Source organism: Desmodus rotundus, chromosome 1 (genome assembly GCF_022682495.2).
Source record: "Desmodus rotundus isolate HL8 chromosome 1, HLdesRot8A.1, whole genome shotgun sequence".
NCBI lineage: Eukaryota > Metazoa > Chordata > Mammalia > Chiroptera > Phyllostomidae > Desmodus > Desmodus rotundus.
In genome coordinates, this window is record NC_071387.1 from 100,717,459 (window position 1) to 100,739,199 (window position 21,741).

General features: G+C 42.9%; 1 protein-coding gene across 6 annotated transcripts in view; it reads left to right on the top strand.

The window, feature by feature from the left end:
• CLUAP1 (clusterin associated protein 1) overlaps positions 1-21,741 on the top strand; it is a 43,449-nt gene that overhangs the window by 9,601 nt on the left and 12,107 nt on the right. For 4 of the 6 annotated variants that reach the window (XM_045189807.3, XM_045189806.3, XM_024553292.4 and 1 more), the window contains 5 exons: positions 2,545-2,628; positions 14,557-14,690; positions 16,653-16,794; positions 18,840-18,912; positions 19,752-19,829. In XM_045189807.3, coding sequence (XP_045045742.2) covers positions 2,545-2,628; positions 14,557-14,690; positions 16,653-16,794; positions 18,840-18,912; positions 19,752-19,829 — 511 coding nt within the window. The remainder of the gene's footprint in view (positions 1-2,544; positions 2,629-14,556; positions 14,691-16,652; positions 16,795-18,839; positions 18,913-19,751; positions 19,830-21,741) is intronic. The other 2 variants (XM_024553294.4, XM_024553295.4) reach the window with 1 other exon arrangement.

Below are 21,741 nucleotides of genomic sequence, written 5' to 3' on the forward strand. Positions count from 1 at the left end.
ATCCCTACGTCAACCCCCCTCCCATCTGGCAACCATCAAAATGTTCTCTGTCTAGGAATCTGTTTTTGTTCTGCTTGTTTGTTTTTTAGATTCAGTTATTAAAAGGTATTTATTATTGCCATTATATTCATATTTTTTAATCTTTTTTTCTCCCTAAAGAAGACCCTTTAACACTTGATATGATACTGGTTGGTGGTGATGAACTCCTTTAGCTTTTTCTTTTCTGGGAAGTTCTTTATGTGTCCTTTGATTCTAAATGACAGCTTTGCTTGATAGAGTAATCATGGTTGTAGGTCCTTGCTTTTCATTACTTTGAATATTTCTTGCTAATCCCTTCTGGCCTGCAAAGTTTCTGTTGAGAAATCAGCTAGCAGTATTATGGGAGTTCTCTTGTACATAACTAACTGCTTTTTTCTTGCTGCTTTTAAGATTCTGTCTTTGCTTTTAACTTTGGCGTTTTAATTATTACGTGTTTTGGTGTGGGCCTCTTGGTGTTCATCTTGTTTGGGACTCTGTGCTTCCTGGACGTGTGTGTCTGTTGCCATCTTCAAGTTAGGGTATTTTTCTGTCATTATTTTTTGAAATAGGTTTTCAATTTCTTGATCTCCCTCTCCTTCTGGCGCCCCTATGATGCAAATATTGGTACACCTGAAGTTTTCAGAGAGGCTCCTTACACTGCTGTAATGTTTTTGGATTCTTTTTTCTTTTTGCGGTTCTGCTTGGGTGTTTTTTTCTTTCTTATATTCCAAATTGCTGATTTGATTCTTGGCTTCATCTACTCTATTGTTGATTTCCTATAAAGTATTCTTCATTTCAGTTCATGTACCCTTCATTTCTGACTTGTCCTTTTTATGCTATGGAAGTTCTCACTAAGTTCATTGAGCATCTTTATAACCAGTGTTTTGAACTCTGCATCTGATAGATTGTTTGTCTCCATTTTGTTTAGTTCTTTTTCTGGAGTTTTGTTCTGTTCTTTCATTTGGGCCATGTTTCTTTGTCTCCTCATTTTGGCAGCCTCTCTGTGTTTGTTTCTGTGTATTAGAGCAAGTACTCTCCTGGTCTTGGTAGGGCGGCCTAATGTGGTAGGGGTTCTGTAGGGTCCAGTGGCATAGCCTCCTTGATCACCCAAGCTGGGCATTCAAGGTGCACCCCCCACGTGGGCTGTGTACACCCTTCTCTTGTAGTTGAGCTTTGATTGTGGTTGACACCTCAGTGGGAGCGATTTACCCCCAGGCCAGCCAGCTGCATGGACTGGCTGCAACCACCAATCGTTGAACCCCAACCACTGTGGAGTATCAGCTGTGCAGGGGCCCACCCCACAGAGCAGGACTTACTTCAGTGGGGCTCTGGTGCCTGCTGAGTCTGCCCCTTGATTGTGTCGCTTGTGGAGGTGGTTGGTAGTGGTGCTTCAGTGTGATCTGAAGCTGTCCACTGGTTTTGCTGCCTCTGGTGCTTCCTGAAAGGTGCAAGCCGAGGTCCTATGCTGCCTGTATTTTGCCTGGGGCCACCTGGCATGAGCTACAAATGGCTGCTAATTGTGCTGGGCTTAGAGGTACCCAGGTGAGACTTGGCTGTGAATGAAGGCAGATTGCTGCTACTGCTGGGCCTGGGGCCACATAGCTACAGGTATGGGACACACTGAGGCCGGATGCTGCTTGTTTGAGAGATTATAGGAAAATCTGAAGCATGAGCTGAGATAGGCCATTTGTATGGAAAAACCACTGAAAACAGCTTGGGTGGGCTTGCGACTGGGTGAGGCAGGGCCTCAGGGAATTACCAGGATGGGGAAAACAGTGATAGCCAGGTTGATGGAGTCTCAAATATGCTGTCCGCCTGCTGGCTTTGTGGGGGGAGGGCTCATCAAAGGAACAGTGGTATCTGCCATCACTTCTGTATGGGAGAAAGCCACCCGCCCAGCTCTAGCCCTAATGCCAGGCAATTCAGTTCCTCCCCATATGTCCTGGTGCCTTTCAAGCTGCTGCCTCAGCACTGGAGAGCAGAGGGAGTAAGTCTGGGTGCAAGCCCTTTAAGAACACCTGGGACTTAGTCTTTCTCAGCTTCAATCTCCACTGGTTTTTATAGCTAGAAGTTATGGGGACATTTCTTCCTGGCACTGGAACCATGGGATGGGGGGCCTGGTGTGCAGATGGGACCCCTCACTCCTCAGGGGGGACCTCTGCAGCCAAGAGATCCCTCTCTATTTTTATCTGCCACGTGTGGGTGGGAAACCAGCTTTTCTGTGTCTCCGCCCCTCCTGCCAGTCTTGATATGGCGGCTTCTTTAATTCCCTAGCTGTAAGACCTATTCAGCTAGATTTCAGGCAGTTCTGAATGATGTTTGTTCTGTTGTTTAGGTGTAATTTTCATGTGCTTCTGGGAGGAGATGAGTGCCAGGTTTACCTATGCTGCCATCTTGACTGGAAGTGAGATCCACGTTTTAATGAAACTTTTAGGAACCAGTCCATAGTCATATCTAGGTCTGGAGATTGGTTTTGAGAATTCCTCTTTGAAAATATATGTAATTTTATGTCATTGTTTCCCATAGGAACTGAGAACAGAAGCAATTGCCAGACCTCTGGAAATAAACGAGACTGAAAAAGTGATGAGAATTGCAATAAAAGATATTTTGGTAAGATTATTTTGCCTTTTTAAAGATTTTATTTATTTATTTATTTTTAGAGAGGGGGAAGGAAGGGAGAGAAACATCAGTGTAAGAGAGAAACATCAATTGGTTGCCTCTTGCATGCACTCCGACCAGGGACTGAACCCATAACCCAGGCACGTATCCTGACCAGGAATCGAACCAGTGACCTTTGGTTTTGCCTGATTATGCCTGAACTACTGAGCCTCACTGGTCAGGACTGATTACTTTGCTTTTATTTAATGTTTTTGTGCCTGGGCCTCAAAAATACTGATTGCTTGCCTCCATAAAACTGAACAAGGTAGGCCTAGTGACAAAGAAGGGTATGTTAGTAGGGAAATGAGAAATTTAGAGAACATTCTAGAATACTTACAGTTACTATTATTTTTCCCCTTATTATAAATATGTACAACTTCTAATGTTATTAGAATTTGTTAATTTTTAAAACCGATTTCAGAGAGACAGGGAGGAAGAGAGACATCAGTTTGCTGTTTCACTTATTTTTGTATCCATTGGCTGATCCTTGTGTGCGCCCTGACTTGGGATTGAACTGCAGTCTTGGTGTATTGGGACAGTACTTCAACCAACTGAGCTACCCAGCCAGGCAAACATCTGTCAATTTTAATACTTCAATCATTCTATTACATTTTATGGACTCTTCACACTTTATCTAACCAGTTTCTCATGGCTGGGCATTTCAATGATTGTTAGGTTTTCTTAATTCTGACAGCGCTATAACAAATAGAATGATCACCATCCTTTACTGTGTAGCCACTGATCAATGACTATTTGCCCATCCATTTGGAAGGCAGACAGTGAGGGGTACTCTAGGCTCAGACTGGGTTTGAATCTCACCATGTGATCTTAGCCATGTTAGTCAACCTCTCTGCCACTCACGTTCCTCATCTGTAAAGTGGGGGGAAAGGCAGTGCCTGCCACGTGGGACCCCTTTGAGCGTTCATAACGACAGGGTGCGTCGTACACAGTCTCTGGCATATGGTGGGGATTCAAACGCTGCATAGAATTCATTTTATGCAGTAGACACAGGTGGGGCGGGCCTTAAGTAAGATAGGAATAGGCATAAAACAATTTGCTGAGAGTTGTGTGAGGTTCTAAGATTGGTAGGCTTTTAGAATACCCTGTTATAAAGTGGTAATACTCCCTGGGGGGCCAGCATGGGGGACCAGAGCCTCTGCAGGGTAAAGAGGGCAGGGCAGCCAAGATAGGAGATTGGTTATGTGCAGGTAGATTGATTCAAATAAGTAAATGCAGTTACGAGTACACGAAACAGAGTTTATTCTTGTATTATTGCTTATTATTTTATTGTTTTCCATGTGCATAACTGTAAACCCACTTTCTCCCTACCTTATATATTAAAGATAACAGAAGCCGAGTTTCTCACTATTGGAGAAGGGAGTGACAAATATGAAAAGGGAAGAAATTAGAATGAACCATGAAGTTGGAGTTGCTGGCTAAGTGCATGGTTTTCGACATATATAGAGATAGATCTAGGAATAAATTTGGATGTACATGTTCAGTGTTTATATACACACACATGCACATGCACACCCACATACACACTCATACATTTCTTAGCTCTGAGCACTCCCAGCACCCAAATCTTCTACATGCCATTCTCCATGAAAAGGAGCCAGGGGTCTTGGGGAGAAGGCTTATTCCAAAGCTGGGAGAGGAAGGTGTGAGAACTTGTGCCAGAAAGCAGGGAAGTGCTCCACCACTGAAAGGGAACTGTCAAAAGGAGCAGAAGCCAGCTTGGGTGAGCTTCTGCGGGCCCAGCCAGGGTCAGTTTAGCACCAAACTAAATAAATAATAGTAATGGATTACAGACCATTGAAGGAAATGGGAGCTCATGAATTCTCACTGATAGAAGAAATAGGTGAATATATTGACAGCTGGTTTTTCACATAGTTTCAGAGTAGCTCTCCACAAGACACAAAGAATTACAAAGGGGAAGAAAAGAGTAACTTCATATGAGAAGCCTGACAGACACCCCTTTAAAACAAGTGATCAAAGCGAACATCACCAGTAATTGGAACAAATCAAACTTTTGCACACATAATCTAACATAGTCATATCTGTGCTAGCTGAAGACTCATAGTCTGAAGCTAATCAGACAAAGGCAAATGGGGGACATCCTATAAATCACTTGGTCTGTACTCTTCAATAGTGAAAAGGACACAAAAGTCCAGGAATGGCTCAGAAGCCATTCCAGACCAAAGGAGGCTAAGGAGACATGACAACTGAATGCCAAGGCCGACCTCCACCTGCTGTGAAGGTCTTCATGGGGACAATGGGGAAACTTGGGTGGGCTTGTGGGTCAGCTGGCAGTAGTGCGCCAGTGTGGGCTTCCTGTTCCGGTGCCTGCATTGCGGTTCCCTAGGAGGAAGTTCTCATTCATGGGAGACGCACACTACAGTATCTAAAAGTGACGGGGCGTCAGGTCAGCATCTCACTCACCTGGGTCGAGAAAAAAATGTTTTGTATTCAGTATTACCTCCAGCTGTTTGTAAGTTTATGATTGTTTCTAAATTTTAAAAATATTAACATGATAATCTTGTGCTTGTCATTGTTCAGGCTGAATCAACCTCACATGGCATGAATGTATCTTTAGCGCTAAGTATGTATCAAACCAGCCAGATGAGGCCACAGTTCATTACTTAGTAAACACCTGTTAAGATATTATTTCAAAAGACAACAAAAATAAATAAATTGGACTACATCAAACTAAGAAGCTTTTGCACCACAAAGGAAACCATTAACAAAACAATAAGGCAACCTATTGAATGGGAGAAGTTATTTGCAAATGATATGTCTGATATATAAAGAACTCATAAAGCTCAACATCAAAAAAACAAATAATCCAATTTAAAAATGGGCAGAGGACCTGAATAGACGTTTCTCCAAAGAGGACATGCAGATGGCCTGAATAGACACATGAAAAGATGCTAACATCACTGATCCTAAGGGAAATGCAAACCAAAACCGCAGGGAGACCTCACCTCACACCTGTCAGAATGGCCATCAGTAAGTCCACAAACAACGCGATGACGCTACCTCACTGTTGGCGGCGCTGTAAATTGGTACAGCCACTGTGGAGATCCCTCAAAAAATTAAAATAGAGCTCCCATGTGACTCAGCAATTCCACTTCTGAGTATTTATCTGAAGAAATTTAAAACACTAATTCAAAAAGATATGGCACCCCTATGTTCACTGCAGAATTATTTACAACAGTGGAGGTGTGGAAGCGACCCAAGTGTTTCTCGATAGACAGAGAGATTTAAAAGATGTGATACACTCCCACACAGTGGAACGTGACTCAGCCACAAAAAGGATGAATCTTGCCATTTCCAACATGGATGGACCTAGAGGGTATTGTGCCGAGTGAAAACAGTCAGACTGAGAAAGACAAATACCGTGTAATTTCACTTACATGTGGAGCCTAAAAAACAAACAAACAAACAAAACACAACAAACGCATAGATACAGAGAACAAACGTGGTTGCCATGTTGGGGAGGGGTTGGGTGACTGGGCAAAGAAGGTGAAAGGGATGAAGAATTCCAAATTGCCAGTTACAAAAATAGTCATGGGGATGAAAGTACAGCACAGGGGACACAGGCAGCGACACTGTAACTGCTGCAAACGCTGCCAGGTGGGGACTAGGCTTATGGTGGCGAACACTTTGTAAAGTATAAAAATGTCGAATCATTACGTTGCACACCTGAAACTAATACAATATGTCAACTACAATTCAAAAATGAAATCGAAAAGTATATGTTTTAAAAAGATATCTTTTCATCATTGGAAAATACCCATGATACTTGATAATTCTAAAAACAAAATCATAACCACATGGATATTTGACGTGGCTGGCCCACAGGATCCAGTGTTGTGGCTGTAATAGACAAATACACACGGACTACAGAAATCCTGTGGAGGAAAAGGGACGGCTTGGCCACTTTCTAAGTGAGAGAGGGCGAGAGGGCTAGAGAGAGCCCAACAGAGAGAGCCGACCCCTGCCTGGACAGGCTTTTATTGCTTTTCTGGGCACGTTACATCAAGGATGGTCCTCATTTACTATGCACAGGTTCACTGAAGGTGATTACCTTTTAAGGACAACAGAGGACAGAATACTTCTAATTACTTCAAAGACAAGATGTTACTGCTGGGGGGTGGGGCAGGGAACTGGTCACACTCCATACTTGGGTAGTTTAGCAGACTTTAGGAAGTTAAAGATACTCAGTAAACATTTGCTGCCTCAATTCAGGGTGAGGGAGTTTTAGCAAGAGCAAGTCTCATAGCAGCCTATGTACAGTGCAGGCCTGATTCCCCACGGGAGAACCTGTCCATGGACGTGGGTCCTGCCCACCAACTTTGCTCCCCACTGGTTTTCCAAGTGGGGGCTGAGCCACATTTCCCACGCGTGGAACAGTTCCCCACAGATATTTAAAAGGGGTTATTTATTTCAGAAAGATCACATTGATCTTCCCTTTTTGAGGAATAGATACTTTAAAAAAAATCATTTTTATTTTGATGTCAGATTAATTCACTAGGTCTTAATCTGATTTTGATTCAGAGAAATAGTTGCCGTTAACTTGAGTTGTTTGTTCAGAAAGGAGACCCACCTTGTCTTCCTATGAAAGTGAACTCATATCTCTGCTGGTGTTTTTTTATAAATAATTTTAAATTTTTTCAATTACAGTTTTCATGCAATATTTTATTAGTTTCAGGTGTGCAACCCAATGATTAGACATTTATATAATTTATGAAGTGATCACCTAGATAGATCCAGTGACCATCTGACACCATCATAGTTATTACAGTACTATCGACTATATTCCCTATGCTGTACTGTACATCCCTGGGACTGTGAGTACTCTGTAACTATCAGTTTGTACTTCTTATCCCTTCACCCATCCCTCCAACCCACCTCTCATCTGGCAACCACAAAATGTTCTCTGCATCTGAGTCTGTCTGTGTTCTGCATATTCATTTTGTTTTGTTTTGTTTTAAAAATTTTATTTATTTATTTTAGATACAGGAGGAGGAAGGGAGAAAGAGAGCGAGAGAAACATCAATGTATGGTTGCTCCTCCAGCGCCCCCTGCTGGGGACCCAGCCCGCAATCCAGGCATGTGCCGTGACTGGGAATTGAACCAGAGAACCTCTGGTCCTTGGGCCGGCACTCAATCCACTGAGCCACACTAGCCAGGGGTCATTTTGGTTTTTAGATTTCATCTATAAGTGAAGTCATATGGCATTTGTCTTTCTGTCTGACTTATTTCAGTCAGCACAATACCTTGTAGGTCCATCCATTCATGTTGTTGCAGATGTCAAGATTTCATTCTTTCCATGGCTGAGTCATATTCCATTGTACATGTGCACCACTTCTTGATTCATTCATCTATTGATGGACACTTAGGTTGCTTCCGTATCTTGGCTGTTGTAAATAGTTCTGCAACAAACATGGATGTGTATGTCTTTTTGATTTAGTGTTTTAGGTTTCTTTGTATAAATACCCAGAAGTGGAATTGCTGGGGTTTTTCTTCGGTCTCATATTATAACCTTTGTTCTTAAAGTCTGTTTTGTCTGGTAAAAGTATTGCTACCCCAGCTTTTTTATTTTGTTTGTTTTCATTTTAATGAAATATCTTTTTCCATCCTTTTACTTTCAGTCTGTGTGTGTCTTGATCTGAAGTGAGTCTTTTGTAGAAAGCATATGTAAGGGTGATGTTTATATTCAGTCACCCTATGTCTTTTGATTGGAGCATTTAAGCCACTTGCATTTAAAGTAATCATTGACAGATAGGTATTTATTGCCATTCTATTATTCATATTTCTGATCTTTTTTTTTCCTTTTTCTTCTTAGAAAAGACACCTTACTGGTTTGGCGGTGATAAACTCCTTTAGCTTTTTCTTGTCTAGGACATTCTTTATCTGTTCTTCAATATTAAATGACGGCATTGCTGGGTAGAGTAATCTTGGTTGTAGGTCTTTACATTTCATCATTTTGAATGTTTCTTGCCAATCCCTTGGGCCTGAAAAGCTTTTGTTGAGAAATCATCAGACAGTCTTATGGGAGCTCCCTTGTATTAGGTAACTGCTTTTCTCTTGCTCCTTTTTTATTCTTTTTCTTCTTTTTTATTGATATCTTGCTGCTTTTAAGACTCTCTCTTTGTCTTTAACGTTTTGCATTTTAATTATTTTATTTTATTTTTTAAAGATTTTACTTACTTATTTTTAGAGAGAGGGGAAGGGAGGGAAAAAGAGGGAGAGAAACATCAGTGTGTGGTTGCCTCTCACACAGCTCCTACAAGGGACCTGGCCCACAACCCAGGCATGTGCCCCAACTGGGAATCAAACTGGCAACCCTTTGGATCACAGGCCCACTGAGCTACACCAGCCAGGACTAACCTTTTGCATTTTAATTATGATGTGTCTTGGTGTGGGCCTGTTAGAGTTTGTCCTGTGTGGGATACTCTGCACTTCTTGTACTTGTATGTCCCTTTCTTTTACCAGGATAGGGAGGATTTCTGTCATTTTTTTCACGTAGGTTTTCAATTTCTTGTGTTCTTTCTTTTTTTTCTTGCACCCCATGATGCAAATGTTCGTATGTTTGAAGTTGTCCCAGAGGTTCCATATACCTGGGGTCCTCAACCCCTGGGCCATGGACCAGTACCAGTCCATGGCCTGTTAGGAACAAGGCCGCACAGCAGGAGGTATGTGGCGGGTGAGCAAGCGAAGCTTCGCTCACATTACTGCCTGAGCTCTGTGCTCCTGTCTCTCCCCGACCTTGTCTGTGGAAAAATTGTCTTCCCAAAACCAGTCTCTGTTGCTATCCTCATTTTTTTTTTTTGATTCTTTTTTCTTTTTGCTGTTCTGATTGGGTATTTTCTGCTTCCTTATCTTCCAAATCGATGATTTGATCTTCTCTTTCATCTACTCCATTGTCGATTCTCTGTAATGTATTCTTCTTTTCTGACTGGTTGTTTTATGTTTCCTATCTGTGTTTCCTATGTCTTTGTTGAAGTTCTCACTGAGTTCATCTGCTCTTCCCCTAAGTTCACTGAGCATCCTTATAACCAGTGTTTTGAACTCTGCATCTGATAGATTGCCTGTATCCATTTTGTTAGTTCTTTTTCTGGAATTTTGTTTTATTCTTTCTTTTGGGACATGTTTATTCGTCTCTTCATTTTGGCTGCCTCCCAGTATTTGTCTGTATGTATTTGGTAGTGCTGCTCTGTCTCCCGATCTTGGTAGAGTAGCCTTGTACAGTAGGTGCCCTGTGGGGCCCTGTGATGCAGTCTCCCCAGTCACCCAAGCTGGGTGTTTCAGGTGTACCTCTCATGTGGGCTGTGTGTACCCTCTTGTTGGAGTTGAGCTTTGATTGCTGTTGGCACGACAGTGGAAGGGATTTACTCCCAGGCCGGTCGGCGAGGACTGACTACAGCCACCATGAAGGATCTGCTGTGCAGTGGCTGATCCCACAGAGCAGGGCTCACATCAGTGGGGTTCTAGGGCCTGCTGAGTTTGCCCCTTGAGTGTGTTGTCTGTAGAGGTGGTGGGGTGGTGGGTGCCTCAGCATGGTCTGAAACTGTCTACCAGGTGCAGTAGCTCTGGGGTCTCCTGAGTGGTGCAGGCCAATGTCAGCCAATGCCTGTGCCTGCCCAGCGTTGCCTGCCATGACTGCAGAGTGATCTGTAGATGACCGTTACTTATGCTGGCCTTGAAGGTGCCTGAGATAGGCCCAGCTGTGAACCAAGGCTGGCTGCCACTCGTGCCAAACCTGGGCCACTTAGCAAGAGGTATGGGACATGCCAAGGCCATATGCTGCTTGTTTGAGAGATTTTAGGAAAGTCCATAGCTTGAGATAAGACAGGCCATTTGTATGGAAAAGCTACTGGAAACAGCTTGGGTGGGCTCATACGTTGGGTGGGGTGGGGTCGGGTCTCAGGGAATCACCAGGGTCGGGTAAGCAGTGTTAGCCAGGTGATGGGGACTCAGATATAGTGCCTGCCTGCCAGCTTTGTTGGGGGCTAGTGCTTAGCAAAGGAACATGGCCTCTGCCAGCATTCCTGGGGAAAAGCTGCCCCTCCATCCCCTTACCCTGATGCCAGATAATTCAATTCCTCCCTGTATGTCTCTAGGGTTTTTTGAGCTGCCGCCCCAGCGCCGGAGCTGAGGGCAAGTGAGTCCAAGTAAGTTAGTATATGGTTCCATTAAGAGGAACACCTGGAACTCCTGAAGAACTTTTTCACTCAGCCACAATCCTGGCTGATTTTCACAGCCAGAAGTTGTGGGGACTTCTCTTCCCATCATTGTCACTAGAATTCTGGACTGTAGAGACTGGGGGGCCCTGGTGTGGGACTAGGACCCCTCATTCTTCAATAAGGACCTGGACAACCAAGATACCCTTCTGGGACCAGCCCATTCCATCTCTCTGCTCCTCCTGCTGTCTCATTGTGCCTTCTTTATATCCGTAGTTATTGCAGTTTTCTTCAGCTTAATTTCAGGTGGTTCTTTTTTTTTAAGTATATTTTATTGATTATGCTATTACAGTTGTCCCATTTTTTCTCCTCTTTATCCCCCTCCCTACAGCATTCCCCCCACCTTAGTTCATGTCTATGGGTGGTACATGTAAGTTCTTTGGCTTCATTTCCTATACTATTATTAACTTCCCCCTGTCTGTTTTCTACCTACCATTTATGCTTTTTATTCCCTGTACCATCTCCCCTATTCTCCCCCTCCCCCTCCCCACTGATAGCCCTCTATGTGATCTCCATTTCTGCGATGATGAACTCCTTTAACTTGACCTTATCTGGGAAACACTTTATCTGCCCTTCCATTCTAAATGATAGCTTTGCTGGATACAGTAATCTTGGATATACTGGTAGGTTCTTGCCTTTCATGACTTTGAATACTTCTTTCCAGCTCCTTCTTGCCTGCAAGGTTTCTTTTGAGAAATCTGCAGATAGTCTGATGGGAACTCCTTTGCAGGTAACAGTCTCCTTTTCTATTGCTGCTTTTAAGATTCTTTTCTTATCTTTAATCTTGGGTAACTTAATTATGATGTGTCTTGGTGTGTTTCTTCTTGGATCCAACTTCTTTGGGAGTCTCTGATTGTCCTGGACTTGAGAATCTAGTTCCTTCACCAGATCAGGGAAGTTTTCCTTCATTATTTTTTCAAATAAGTTTTCAATTTCTTGCTCTTCCTCTTCTCCTTCTGGCACCCCTATGATTTGGTTGTTGCAATGTTTAAAGTTGTCTTGGGGGTTCCTAAGCCTCTCCTAATTTTTTTGAATTCTTGTTTCTTCATTCCGTTTTGGTTGGATGTTTATTTCTTCTTTTTGTTCCAAATTGTTGATTTGAGACCCAGTTTCCTTCACTTCACTGTTGGTCCCCTGCATATTTTCCTTTATTTCACTTTGTATAACCTTCATTTCTTCCTTTATTTTGTGTGACTGAACTCAGTCATTTTCTGTGAGCATCGTGATTACCAGTGTGTTGAACTCTGCATCTGATAGGTTGTCTATCTCTTCTTCACTTAGTTCTTTCTCTGGAGTTTTGATCTGTTCTTTCATTTAGGCCATATTTCTTTATCTTGGTGCACCTGTTACATAGCAAGGGACAGAGCCTTAGTTATTCGCCAGGGTGGCCAACCCATTTCACTGCATTGTGGCACTCTATGTGGGGGAGGAGCCAGAGAAGGAACAGTGCTGCTTGCTCTCCTGCTTGTCTCTCGCCCACTCTCCAGTCACTTCTCTTGCTTCCCACAAGCGAATTATGCCCTTTCAGGTGCTGATTACCAGGTGGGTGGGTTTGTGTACGTTCTAGGACCCTGTGGGACTCTCCAGCGGACTCTTCTGTGAGACCAGGAGCCTCTCCCACCACTGGAACCCCCACAGGTTTATAAAGCCAGAGGTTTTGAGACTTTATTTCCCCGTACTGGAACTTTGGGTTGTGGGGTTTGCCTCGCTCCCCAGTTGTTCCTCCCAGATTATCCGCATGCAAATGTGGGATATCCCTGTCCAGCAGCTGCCACCTCACCTGCCCCAGTCCACCAGCTGCTGCCTTTCCACGCATCCTCTCTGCCACGGCTTCCCATCTCTTCGCTTCCTACTATTCTGGTTGAATGTTTCTTCTTTAACTCCTTGGTTCTTGGATTTTCATGCAGTTTGATTTTCTGCCAGTTCTGGTTGTTTTTTGGTTTTAAATTGGTTGTTATCCTTCTTTTGGTTGTGCAAGGAAGTGAAGCACATCTACCTACGCCTCCATCTTGGGCTGAACTTCAGGTGGTTCTGAAGGATGGTGGTTCTGCAGTTTAGTTATAATTTTGATGTGGTTGCGGAAGGATTCGAGTACTGCATCTACCTATGCCAGCATCTTGCCTGGAAGCTCTCCACTGGGGTCTGTAAAGCACTTGCAGCAAATGGATGGTTAGTGATTTTATTTTAGGAAAGCATCTTGGAAGTGGTTAGTTGTCTTAGACAAAAAAAAAAAATTGAACTGTAATCTCCTTATCAATAAAAGTAGTTACTTCCAAACACACACTGTCTCTGAGAGTCGTAGAGAGTGGCCAGGCTCCTTATGTGATTTCTTCGTGTACCCTGTAGCGTTTCAGAGACTGAGAGGTAAACAGTCAGTAAATCATTATGGAGCACTACACATGTGCAGAGTACTGGAGGGGATAACCCCATCTTGACCGTCAGGAACTTAAAGCAGAGTCAGAGAGCCCAAACTTGGGGAGGCAGTTCCACCCTCAGCTGGTTGCGTTCTAGACATTATTCCTAATACAACAGATTGCAAGTCTGAGCCACAGGCCCCAATCTGGCCCCAGCTTCTCAGACAACACGAGTGTGAAGGCACACAGCGTTTCCTTGGACCACCTTTGCTTCAAGTGGGCTTGCTCTTACAAAGGCCAAGGGAGGCCTGTGGTTTTCATCAGTGATCTCTCATCTCTTTCACTTTCTTATTCGGCCCTCCTTGCCGAGGGCCTCCGTCCCACTGCTGCCCAGGCTCCGTCCGAGTCTGATTGATGGATGCTGTGTGAGATGGCCACATTCTGTCTGACTTCGCAGAGTGGTTTCTTTGTTTCTTGTAGTCTGTAGTGAACGTTCAGTGGCCAGTAAGAGAGAAAAGGAACCTTCTCTCTCAGTCCCAGCAGGCAGTGGGTTAGTACTGTGGCCAGCTATTCTTTTTTTCCCCTCCTAAAAAAAGGCATGTTTGTGTGTACATACAGGCATGGGCAAAAGTAGGCAAGGACTCTGTGCCAATGTGTGCTTGAGTATAGCAAGCAGACTACAGGAATGTGTAAACAATGAAGGCTGGCAATTTGAGCGCTTAATGAGATTGGACCTAAGTGCGCTGTGCCGTTGTGACGTTCTTTTGAGTTAATAAAGCCGTTGTGGTAATCACAACCCGCATGCCTTTCTCCATACGAACAACCACAAACCTACTTTTGCCCGCCCCTGTATATTCTAGGAGTCAGATATTTGTAACTACAGGAGCAGCCTGACAAGATGTAAGTAAAGGCAGATTTAACACTTCAGAGTGATATATAACCAATCTAAACGAATGAGCATCACAGGAGATCTCGGGCCTCTCTCCACGCTGCTTAGGACACTCTTCTTTCCATTTGCATTTGATTCCCTGGGAAGAAACACCCTCTCCTCATGGGGGGAGAGGGTACATAGTTTTGCCTGGGCCTATGTGATGTTTTCCCCTGGGAACAGTTGGTTAAACCAGTAATGATTCAGGGAGAGTTTGCTCTTTGCCTACTTCCACTTTTGTTTATCGTGATGTTGCCGTGTTTGACGGGTTGAGAAATTCCACCCTTCCGGTTGTCGGCTTGGAGGTCCTCATTGGCACATTGTTTCATTCATTTTCTATTAAATGTAGGCACAGGTTCAGAAGACGAAAGACCTGCTGAATAACGTGGCCTCTGACGAAGCTAATTTAGAAGCCAAAATCGAAAAGAGGAAATTAGAACTGGAAAGGAACCGGAAGCGACTCCAGACTCTGCAGAGTGTCAGGTAGGTAAGAACAGGCGAAGAATGAATAGAAAGCTGTCTGTGTAAGTTTGAACAGACTGAGAGAATGTATTGTCAGTGATGATAACCCTTCAAGCAGTGGAAGAAGCTTTGCCTAAGGCTTCAGAATGTACATGTGTTGCGTGTTCAAGCAATCACACCACCAAACTCATTCCCTTATTGCTTTCAATGTGTCTGGAAAACTGTTTAAATTTTTGAACGTCCACTCAGCTTTTACAGCTTTTTGGAACTCAAGGAAAAGTAAGTAAATCCAGATGGTACAAGTTGTACCAGACTTGGTCTCCTGAGATCTGGCCATAAATCAGGTGGAAACAAACATACTTCCATTTCTTGGTTTAAATAGATCTTAGACTTTTATTTCCTCACCAGTAATTCATCTTCATCTGATTTTCCCTCACTGAAAGTATGTTTCCCAGGGAATGCGGATAGATGGTGGTGCAAAATACCTTCTAGGTCACTAGGCCAACACGTTCCTCTTATTTTCTTGGATCTCCCTCTCTTTCCCTCCTCTCCCACCTCCCCGTTCCCTACCTCTTGTTTTGTATCCTCCTTCCTTTGCTGTTTTTTTGTTGTTCTTTCTCTCATGCTGTTACTCTTTCTCCCTTTTCAGTCTCCTTTTATTTTTCTCTCTTTACTCTTTCCCCTGTCCAGCAGCTGTATGTCTTCTAAATGTGTCTTGCTCTTTTGAAATCCTGGTGACTGGCCCACAGTCTGGCTGCTGTGCTGAGATCTGCGGGAGCACCTGGCGACAGCAGCCAGCTACCCAGGGAGTGTTAAAGCTTCCTCCCAGCCAAGGGACCACACTCCTGCCTCTGGACTCAGGGCCACCAGCTAGATTTCTCGCATTAAAAAGTTCTGCCATTCAAGTGTAAATTCACTTTTTGTTAAACCTCAAGTCCTTTTAATAGGGAAGTTTCTGTGTTTTGCTTTACTATAGGAGATTATAAAATTGTTTTTTAGTTTATCTGTTTATATTTTTAAAAGAATGGAGTTTTCCCTTTTAATAAGAGAAAAAAGTAATTCAGCAAACCAGTTGCAATTGCTTTTTATGTTATGGTTTTGGTTTTCAATTTATATTGTTTAAAAACTTAACTTTAATTTGTCTCAACCTCTGTTGCCCTTTTTAGGGGGCTGGTTAAATTTTGGGACGCCCAGACGGCAGAGTGCTATGCCCAACTAAGATAAAGCATATGTTGATTGTGAGAGCTCTGTGTGGTATATGCCAACTTTTAAACTCCTTCCTGAAATCTGTGGCATATGGACTGAGAAAAAGGACCGTAGAACTTTGTTTAAGGCAGTGATTTTCAACCTTTTTCATCTCATGGCACAAATGAATTACTAAAATTCTGTGTCACACCAAAAACTATATTTTTTGCTGATCTGACAAAAAATAGGTATAATTTTGATTCATTCACACTGAAAGGCTACTGTTTTGTTGACGGTTGTCATTTTTTTATTTGACAATCTAAGGGGAAAGGTGTCAGTGCCCCTGACTCAATAGTCCGGGGTGGCGGTACACCACTGTGCCGTGCCACACTGGTTGAAAATCGCTGATTTAAGGTAACATACTTAATGTTTGTTAAAAAATGCCTTTCTCTATGTATCTATATATAGAAAAGTCTGGAAGGAAGTATGTCAGATATTAAGTGCTTATACTTGGTAATGGGATTATGAATAATTTTTACTTTATTCTTCATACATTCAGCCATTATTTGAAGTTTTTACAAAAATCACATCTTTTTGATTACAAAAAGTATTTTCATTTTGGGGGGAGGGAATAGAAAAGGGGAAAATTAGCTTCAAGTAGTTAGAGTGAAGCACCTTTACCAATTAATTCAAGGCTTTTCAAAGAAAACCAGGGCGGAATATGAAACTCTGAATACCGATTTCAAACTACTGTATATTGATTAGTCTTTCACTTTTTATTTCATTTCATCGCTCTAGGCCAGCCTTTATGGACGAATATGAGAAGATTGAGGAAGAACTGCAAAAGCAGTATGACATTTATCTGGAGAAATTTCGAAATCTGGCTTATCTGGAACAACAGCTGGAGGATCACCATAGGGCGGAGCAAGAGAGGTTTGAGGTAAGTGTGTAACCAGTTCGTCAGCACGGGCCGCTCCTTCCCGCGTGTCACTTTTTACCTCGACAGGTCAGTTTGTCAGTATCGTGGTGAAAAAAAATCAATGAATGTTTGATACTAGTTTATCAAAGTGATCTTTGATATCCGTTTATAATCAGGGTTTGGTCCATTAGGACTGTAGACAGGGCTAACGTGTGACCCGTGCAGTCACACGGGACTTTAAGCTTAGAAGAATCTGTGCTTGCTTTAATGTTTTACTGTTGCCATCTTGAAATTTTTAATAATTTTTAAAAAGATTTTAGTTATTTATTTTTAGAGAGAGGGGAAGGGAGGGAAACATCAATCAGCTGGCTCTTGTACACCCCCAACTGGGGACCTGGCCTGCAACTCAGGCATGTGCCCTGACTGGGAATCAAACCAGCGACCTTTTGGTTCTCAGGCCGGCGCTCAGTCCATTGAGCTACACCAGCTAGGGCTGAAATGCTTAATAATTTTTAAGTGCATTATATTTTGCACTGAGTCCCACAAATTCTGCAACTGTTCTTGAGTCTAAAAACATGTTTAGTCAGTTCACTTAAGGATTTTCCAAGCCCTGGTTAATTGAATTACCTGAACTAGCTTATCAGACAGTGCTTTATAATGAGGAATTGGAGTTCATTCATTACTCTGGGAAATATGTATGACCCTGAACCTGACCGGTTGTCTTACAGGTTCCTTTCATCCTAGTGTTTAAGGCCATGTAGGAAGGGGTATTTCAGATCCCAGCGTGACTTGAGAAATACGGAATTCAGAGCAAAGAAAGTTGGACCAAGTTGCTCTCACTTCTTGAATTGCCCGTATCCCTTAGGGATATTACTGTTTAAGCCAAGAAGAGTCATGCAGGGTCTATATTCATGGTGAAATCGGTTTGCAATCTCTCTTACGCTGTCCCCGATAGCGTTTGGGATAAAGGTTGTGCTAGCTTTCTTACAAAGCTGGGTGTCGGAATTAGATAATACCATTTTGCTGTCCATGAGGGCTGGCTGGGAGTAAATACCGCATTCACCTGGACACCTTTATCTTGATGAGTATCCTGTTGCCAAAATTACCGTATGGCAGAGAGGCAGACGCTGGAGGAATGGGGTGTAGGACAGGCACGTTTTGAGAGCAGTGGAGGGAGCCTGGAGTCCAGGACATTTTAGACATTGGGTGCCTGGGAAAGAACAATAAAGGGCCAGTGAAAATAAACTGACCATTTTATACTGTTGTCTGGGGCCACATCTGGGTCCAGAGAACATGCTGAGGACCATGCTTCAGCCTGTGTGTTCTTCCTTCCGTGGGTACTTACCCTCTTTTTCTCCTGTGGTCACACCTACTCTGTGCTGCTGATACCTGATCCCTCAAAATATCTTGTGTGCGAAACACCATGCTTTCTTTTTAATGTTTATAGCAACACAAACTTTTAAAGCCTAATTTCCTCTCCCATTTTCTGTTTTGACAGCAATCAGGGCCACGTTTTATAATGTAACTGAAATACTAGCTTTTTTTTTGATCCTCTAGGTAGTAAAACTGGTATTTATTTCTTTTCCCATCCTGATCAGTCCCACCAGTTAGCATCTTTCAGGGCTGGAGTTGTGCAGGACATTACAATAATGAAATTCATGCTTTATTCTTTTCAGAGCAAGAGGCCTGTAGTGCCCGCAGTTGATGCATCTGTGTGGGCAAACACGATGAGTATTTCTGTATCTTTCAGTTTTCTTCAGAGGCATTGAGGTGTCGTGGGAGGAGCATGGATTTGGGGGCCAGTCAGGCCCATCTTGAGTCAGTTGTGTCCCCTCTGAGACCCTCCCTTTCCACAGGGCCGCCGGCCAATTACAGACAGAGATGCTGTCAGGTTTCCCAACTGTGGTGGTATCTCAGGCACTGTTGGTGCCCTCCCCATCCCTTCTCTTTAGATTTTTTTCTGACTCTACACCACAAACTCAGCAGTGCTTACACAAACGGTAAGAAATAATAAAATGTCCAAGCAAGGCTCATCTCTTCCGTATCTCGTTGTTCCTGTTCCATAGGAAGCTGAAAATACTCTTCGTCTGATGCAGAACAAGCTGAAGGAAGAAGAAAAGAGACTGCTCAAGAGTGGAAGTAAGTCTGTACTTTTTAAATAGCTGTGTTTAGTCTGGAGTAGCATATTTAGCATTGAAAATTTTATATGTCTATTTTATTTATTTTCAAAAGGCAATTTTCTCTCAACTTTAACATCAGGTACCATTTTAATTCAGTCAAGAACTGAAGAGACTGGATTAAATTACATAGTATTTACAGCACATTTGGCTTTTATGCCAACTAAGATAGTGTTTTTCTCTGCTTAAATGATAGTTTGAATCATATATAATATATATAATTATAAAAGAAAATTTTGTCTTGGAGGTCTGTAGAGTTCCTTATTTTAGGGCAGACTGGTGGAAAACAGGCACCGTAATGCAAGCCAATAGGTCACTTACTGGGAGCTAGGCCCCCCGCCACACACCCATCTTCTGCAGAGCTCTCACCTCTGGAGAAGTGGGAGTTACCTCCATACAAGATCTAGATTCTGGGAAAGAATTCTTCATGACTGGTTGGCACACTTCATCCGTGACCTTCACCAAGGTGTGAAGTCAGCCCTGGGACTGTAGCAGCATGTGACCTTCTTGCTGAATTGATGGCTTTGTCTCACAGAGTTACTTTTCCTTTTGCTCTGTTTTCATGACGATCGATATGTTTTATTCTCCCATGCTTGAAGGCAGTATGCCTGGGGCATCAGGCATGCGCTCTCTTGTCTTTTCCCTTTTACCTCTCTCTCTTTGTACTTGGTCTGTGCCTTTCCTGATTTTCATGAAACTCTGGAAGGAGAATAAGAACTGCTGGGAAATCCTCTTGGGGTAAGGTTAGGAAATTTGAAGGACCTCTCTAGCCAAAGCAGCCCCTCGCCTTTATGGTTCCAGGTCAGCCAGGAGAGCCCGAAGCTGCCCTAAGTGATAAGCCTGCATGGAGTTTATACCCTCCTGGGAGGCCTGGCACAGGTAAGAGCTCTAGCTGGTTGGCTGCATCCCGCGCCACCCCAGGCCAGCACATTAAGACCTTTCTCACTGATCTTGCTCTGTTCTTCTGAACCCAGACTTTCACTTTGTGATCCATAGGTTTGGGATCTCTTGAAGGACAAAGATTCTTAGAAGAATGTGTGATTAAATTTTTTCAGAAAAATTTCCAGTTTAAACCAACTTAATGAAGGATAGCACTAATTAGCTTGGAGTGAAGAGAGAAGTTAGGAAAATACTGGGCTGGCCAAAAAGCCTGTTTAGTTTTTCCATAAAATAAAAGATACATTTTTCCTTTTCACCAATAACTTTATTGATTTGGATATTCTAAGTATGTTGGCTCTCTCCCTGTTGATTGTTCTCAATTAATATCTCTATTTGATCGCTGCCAACTTCAACTGGTCTACCTGACCGTGGAGCATTGTCCACCAAGAAATCTCCAGCACAGAGCTTCGCAAACCACTTTGACACATTTGATCAGTCACAGCACCTTCTCCACACACTGCACAAATATTTTTTTATTTCAGTTATGTTTTTACCTTTCTTGAAATAATAAAGCATAATGTACCAAAAATGTTGCATATTTTCTTCCACATTCAGTAGTAAAATGGCTACATAAAAATTCACCAACTTTGATACTTTTTTTTAATGCATGGTGATATATCAGCTGTCACAATGAAGTCTAACAAAATTGTTTCAAATGAAGTTAAAGACAACTAAGCACTACTAGAGTCATCTTATGGGAAAAAGAGCAAACGAACTTTTTGGCCAACCCAATATTTATGAAGGACCATTCTCATTTCTACTCGTCCTCACATTCTTAAGATGGTCTGTCTTTCTTTACTTTTCTGCATATGTGAGAACATTGCCCAGAGTATTGGATCAGGGAGAAGATATATAAAGGAAGACCGAATTTTTCTCCATCTGCAAAAGATTCCTTCAAACCAAAAATCTAATAGTACATAGACATAAATCAGGAGCAAGAATTAGTAAAACCTAAGAGCTGGAAGAGATCATCTTGCTCAGGCCACTCTTCAGGCAGCTGATTCAACCTAGCGAAGCATTAAGAACTGTTCCAGGTGCTGAGGATACGTGAGTGGACAAAAGACAGGAATCCTTGCCCTAACCCATCTTGCATGCTAGCAACATGCTAGCATGCTAGGAGATAAGTAATAAGCAAGCTATATGTGGAAGGTGAAAAATGCCATGGGGAGCAGGTAAGAGGTGGGAATAGTGAAGGTGTGACGGGATTGCAGTTTTAAATAGGGGACTAGGGCAGGCCTCACTGAGGGGATGCTGTTTCCCTGAAGACTGAATCAGTAGAGCTGGGAAAAGGAGATAACAGATGAGGAAAGCCCTAGAAAGACTGGGAGCCAGAGCCCAGGTAAACGGATGGGTTTCACTGAGGAAATGTGTGTGAACACCAAGGACTTAAGCTCAGGCAAGTTAGAGGAGCTAGAAGGTGTAATGTGTTTGAGGGGCTCATACCTGATTGATACCCTCTTTGTTAAACAGGAGGTGGTCATCTTGGACTTGGTTTTGGTGGTCTAGCGTAAAGGACTTGAGGAAGAGAAAGTCTGAGTGATTAGAGATGGGAGAATGCCATAGGGCCTCAGAGATTAAAAAGGCAAAGTAATTTGTTCAGATGGCCTGTAATAGAAGTCAAGGGCAACTTTTCATTTTCCCACCATCCTTTTAAACCTCATTACTGGTGGTAAATTTATAACGGTATCGCCAGTAGGATTCTTTGCTGTATGTAGCATTAGGAACTTAAAGAGTCCTCCAAATTTATAAAATGTCCCAGAAATTTCTACAAAGCACTTGAGTAAATGAATGGGGTTCCTGGAACCAATTCCTCTGTGTGTGTGTGCGTGTGCGTGTGTGTGTGTGTGTGCGT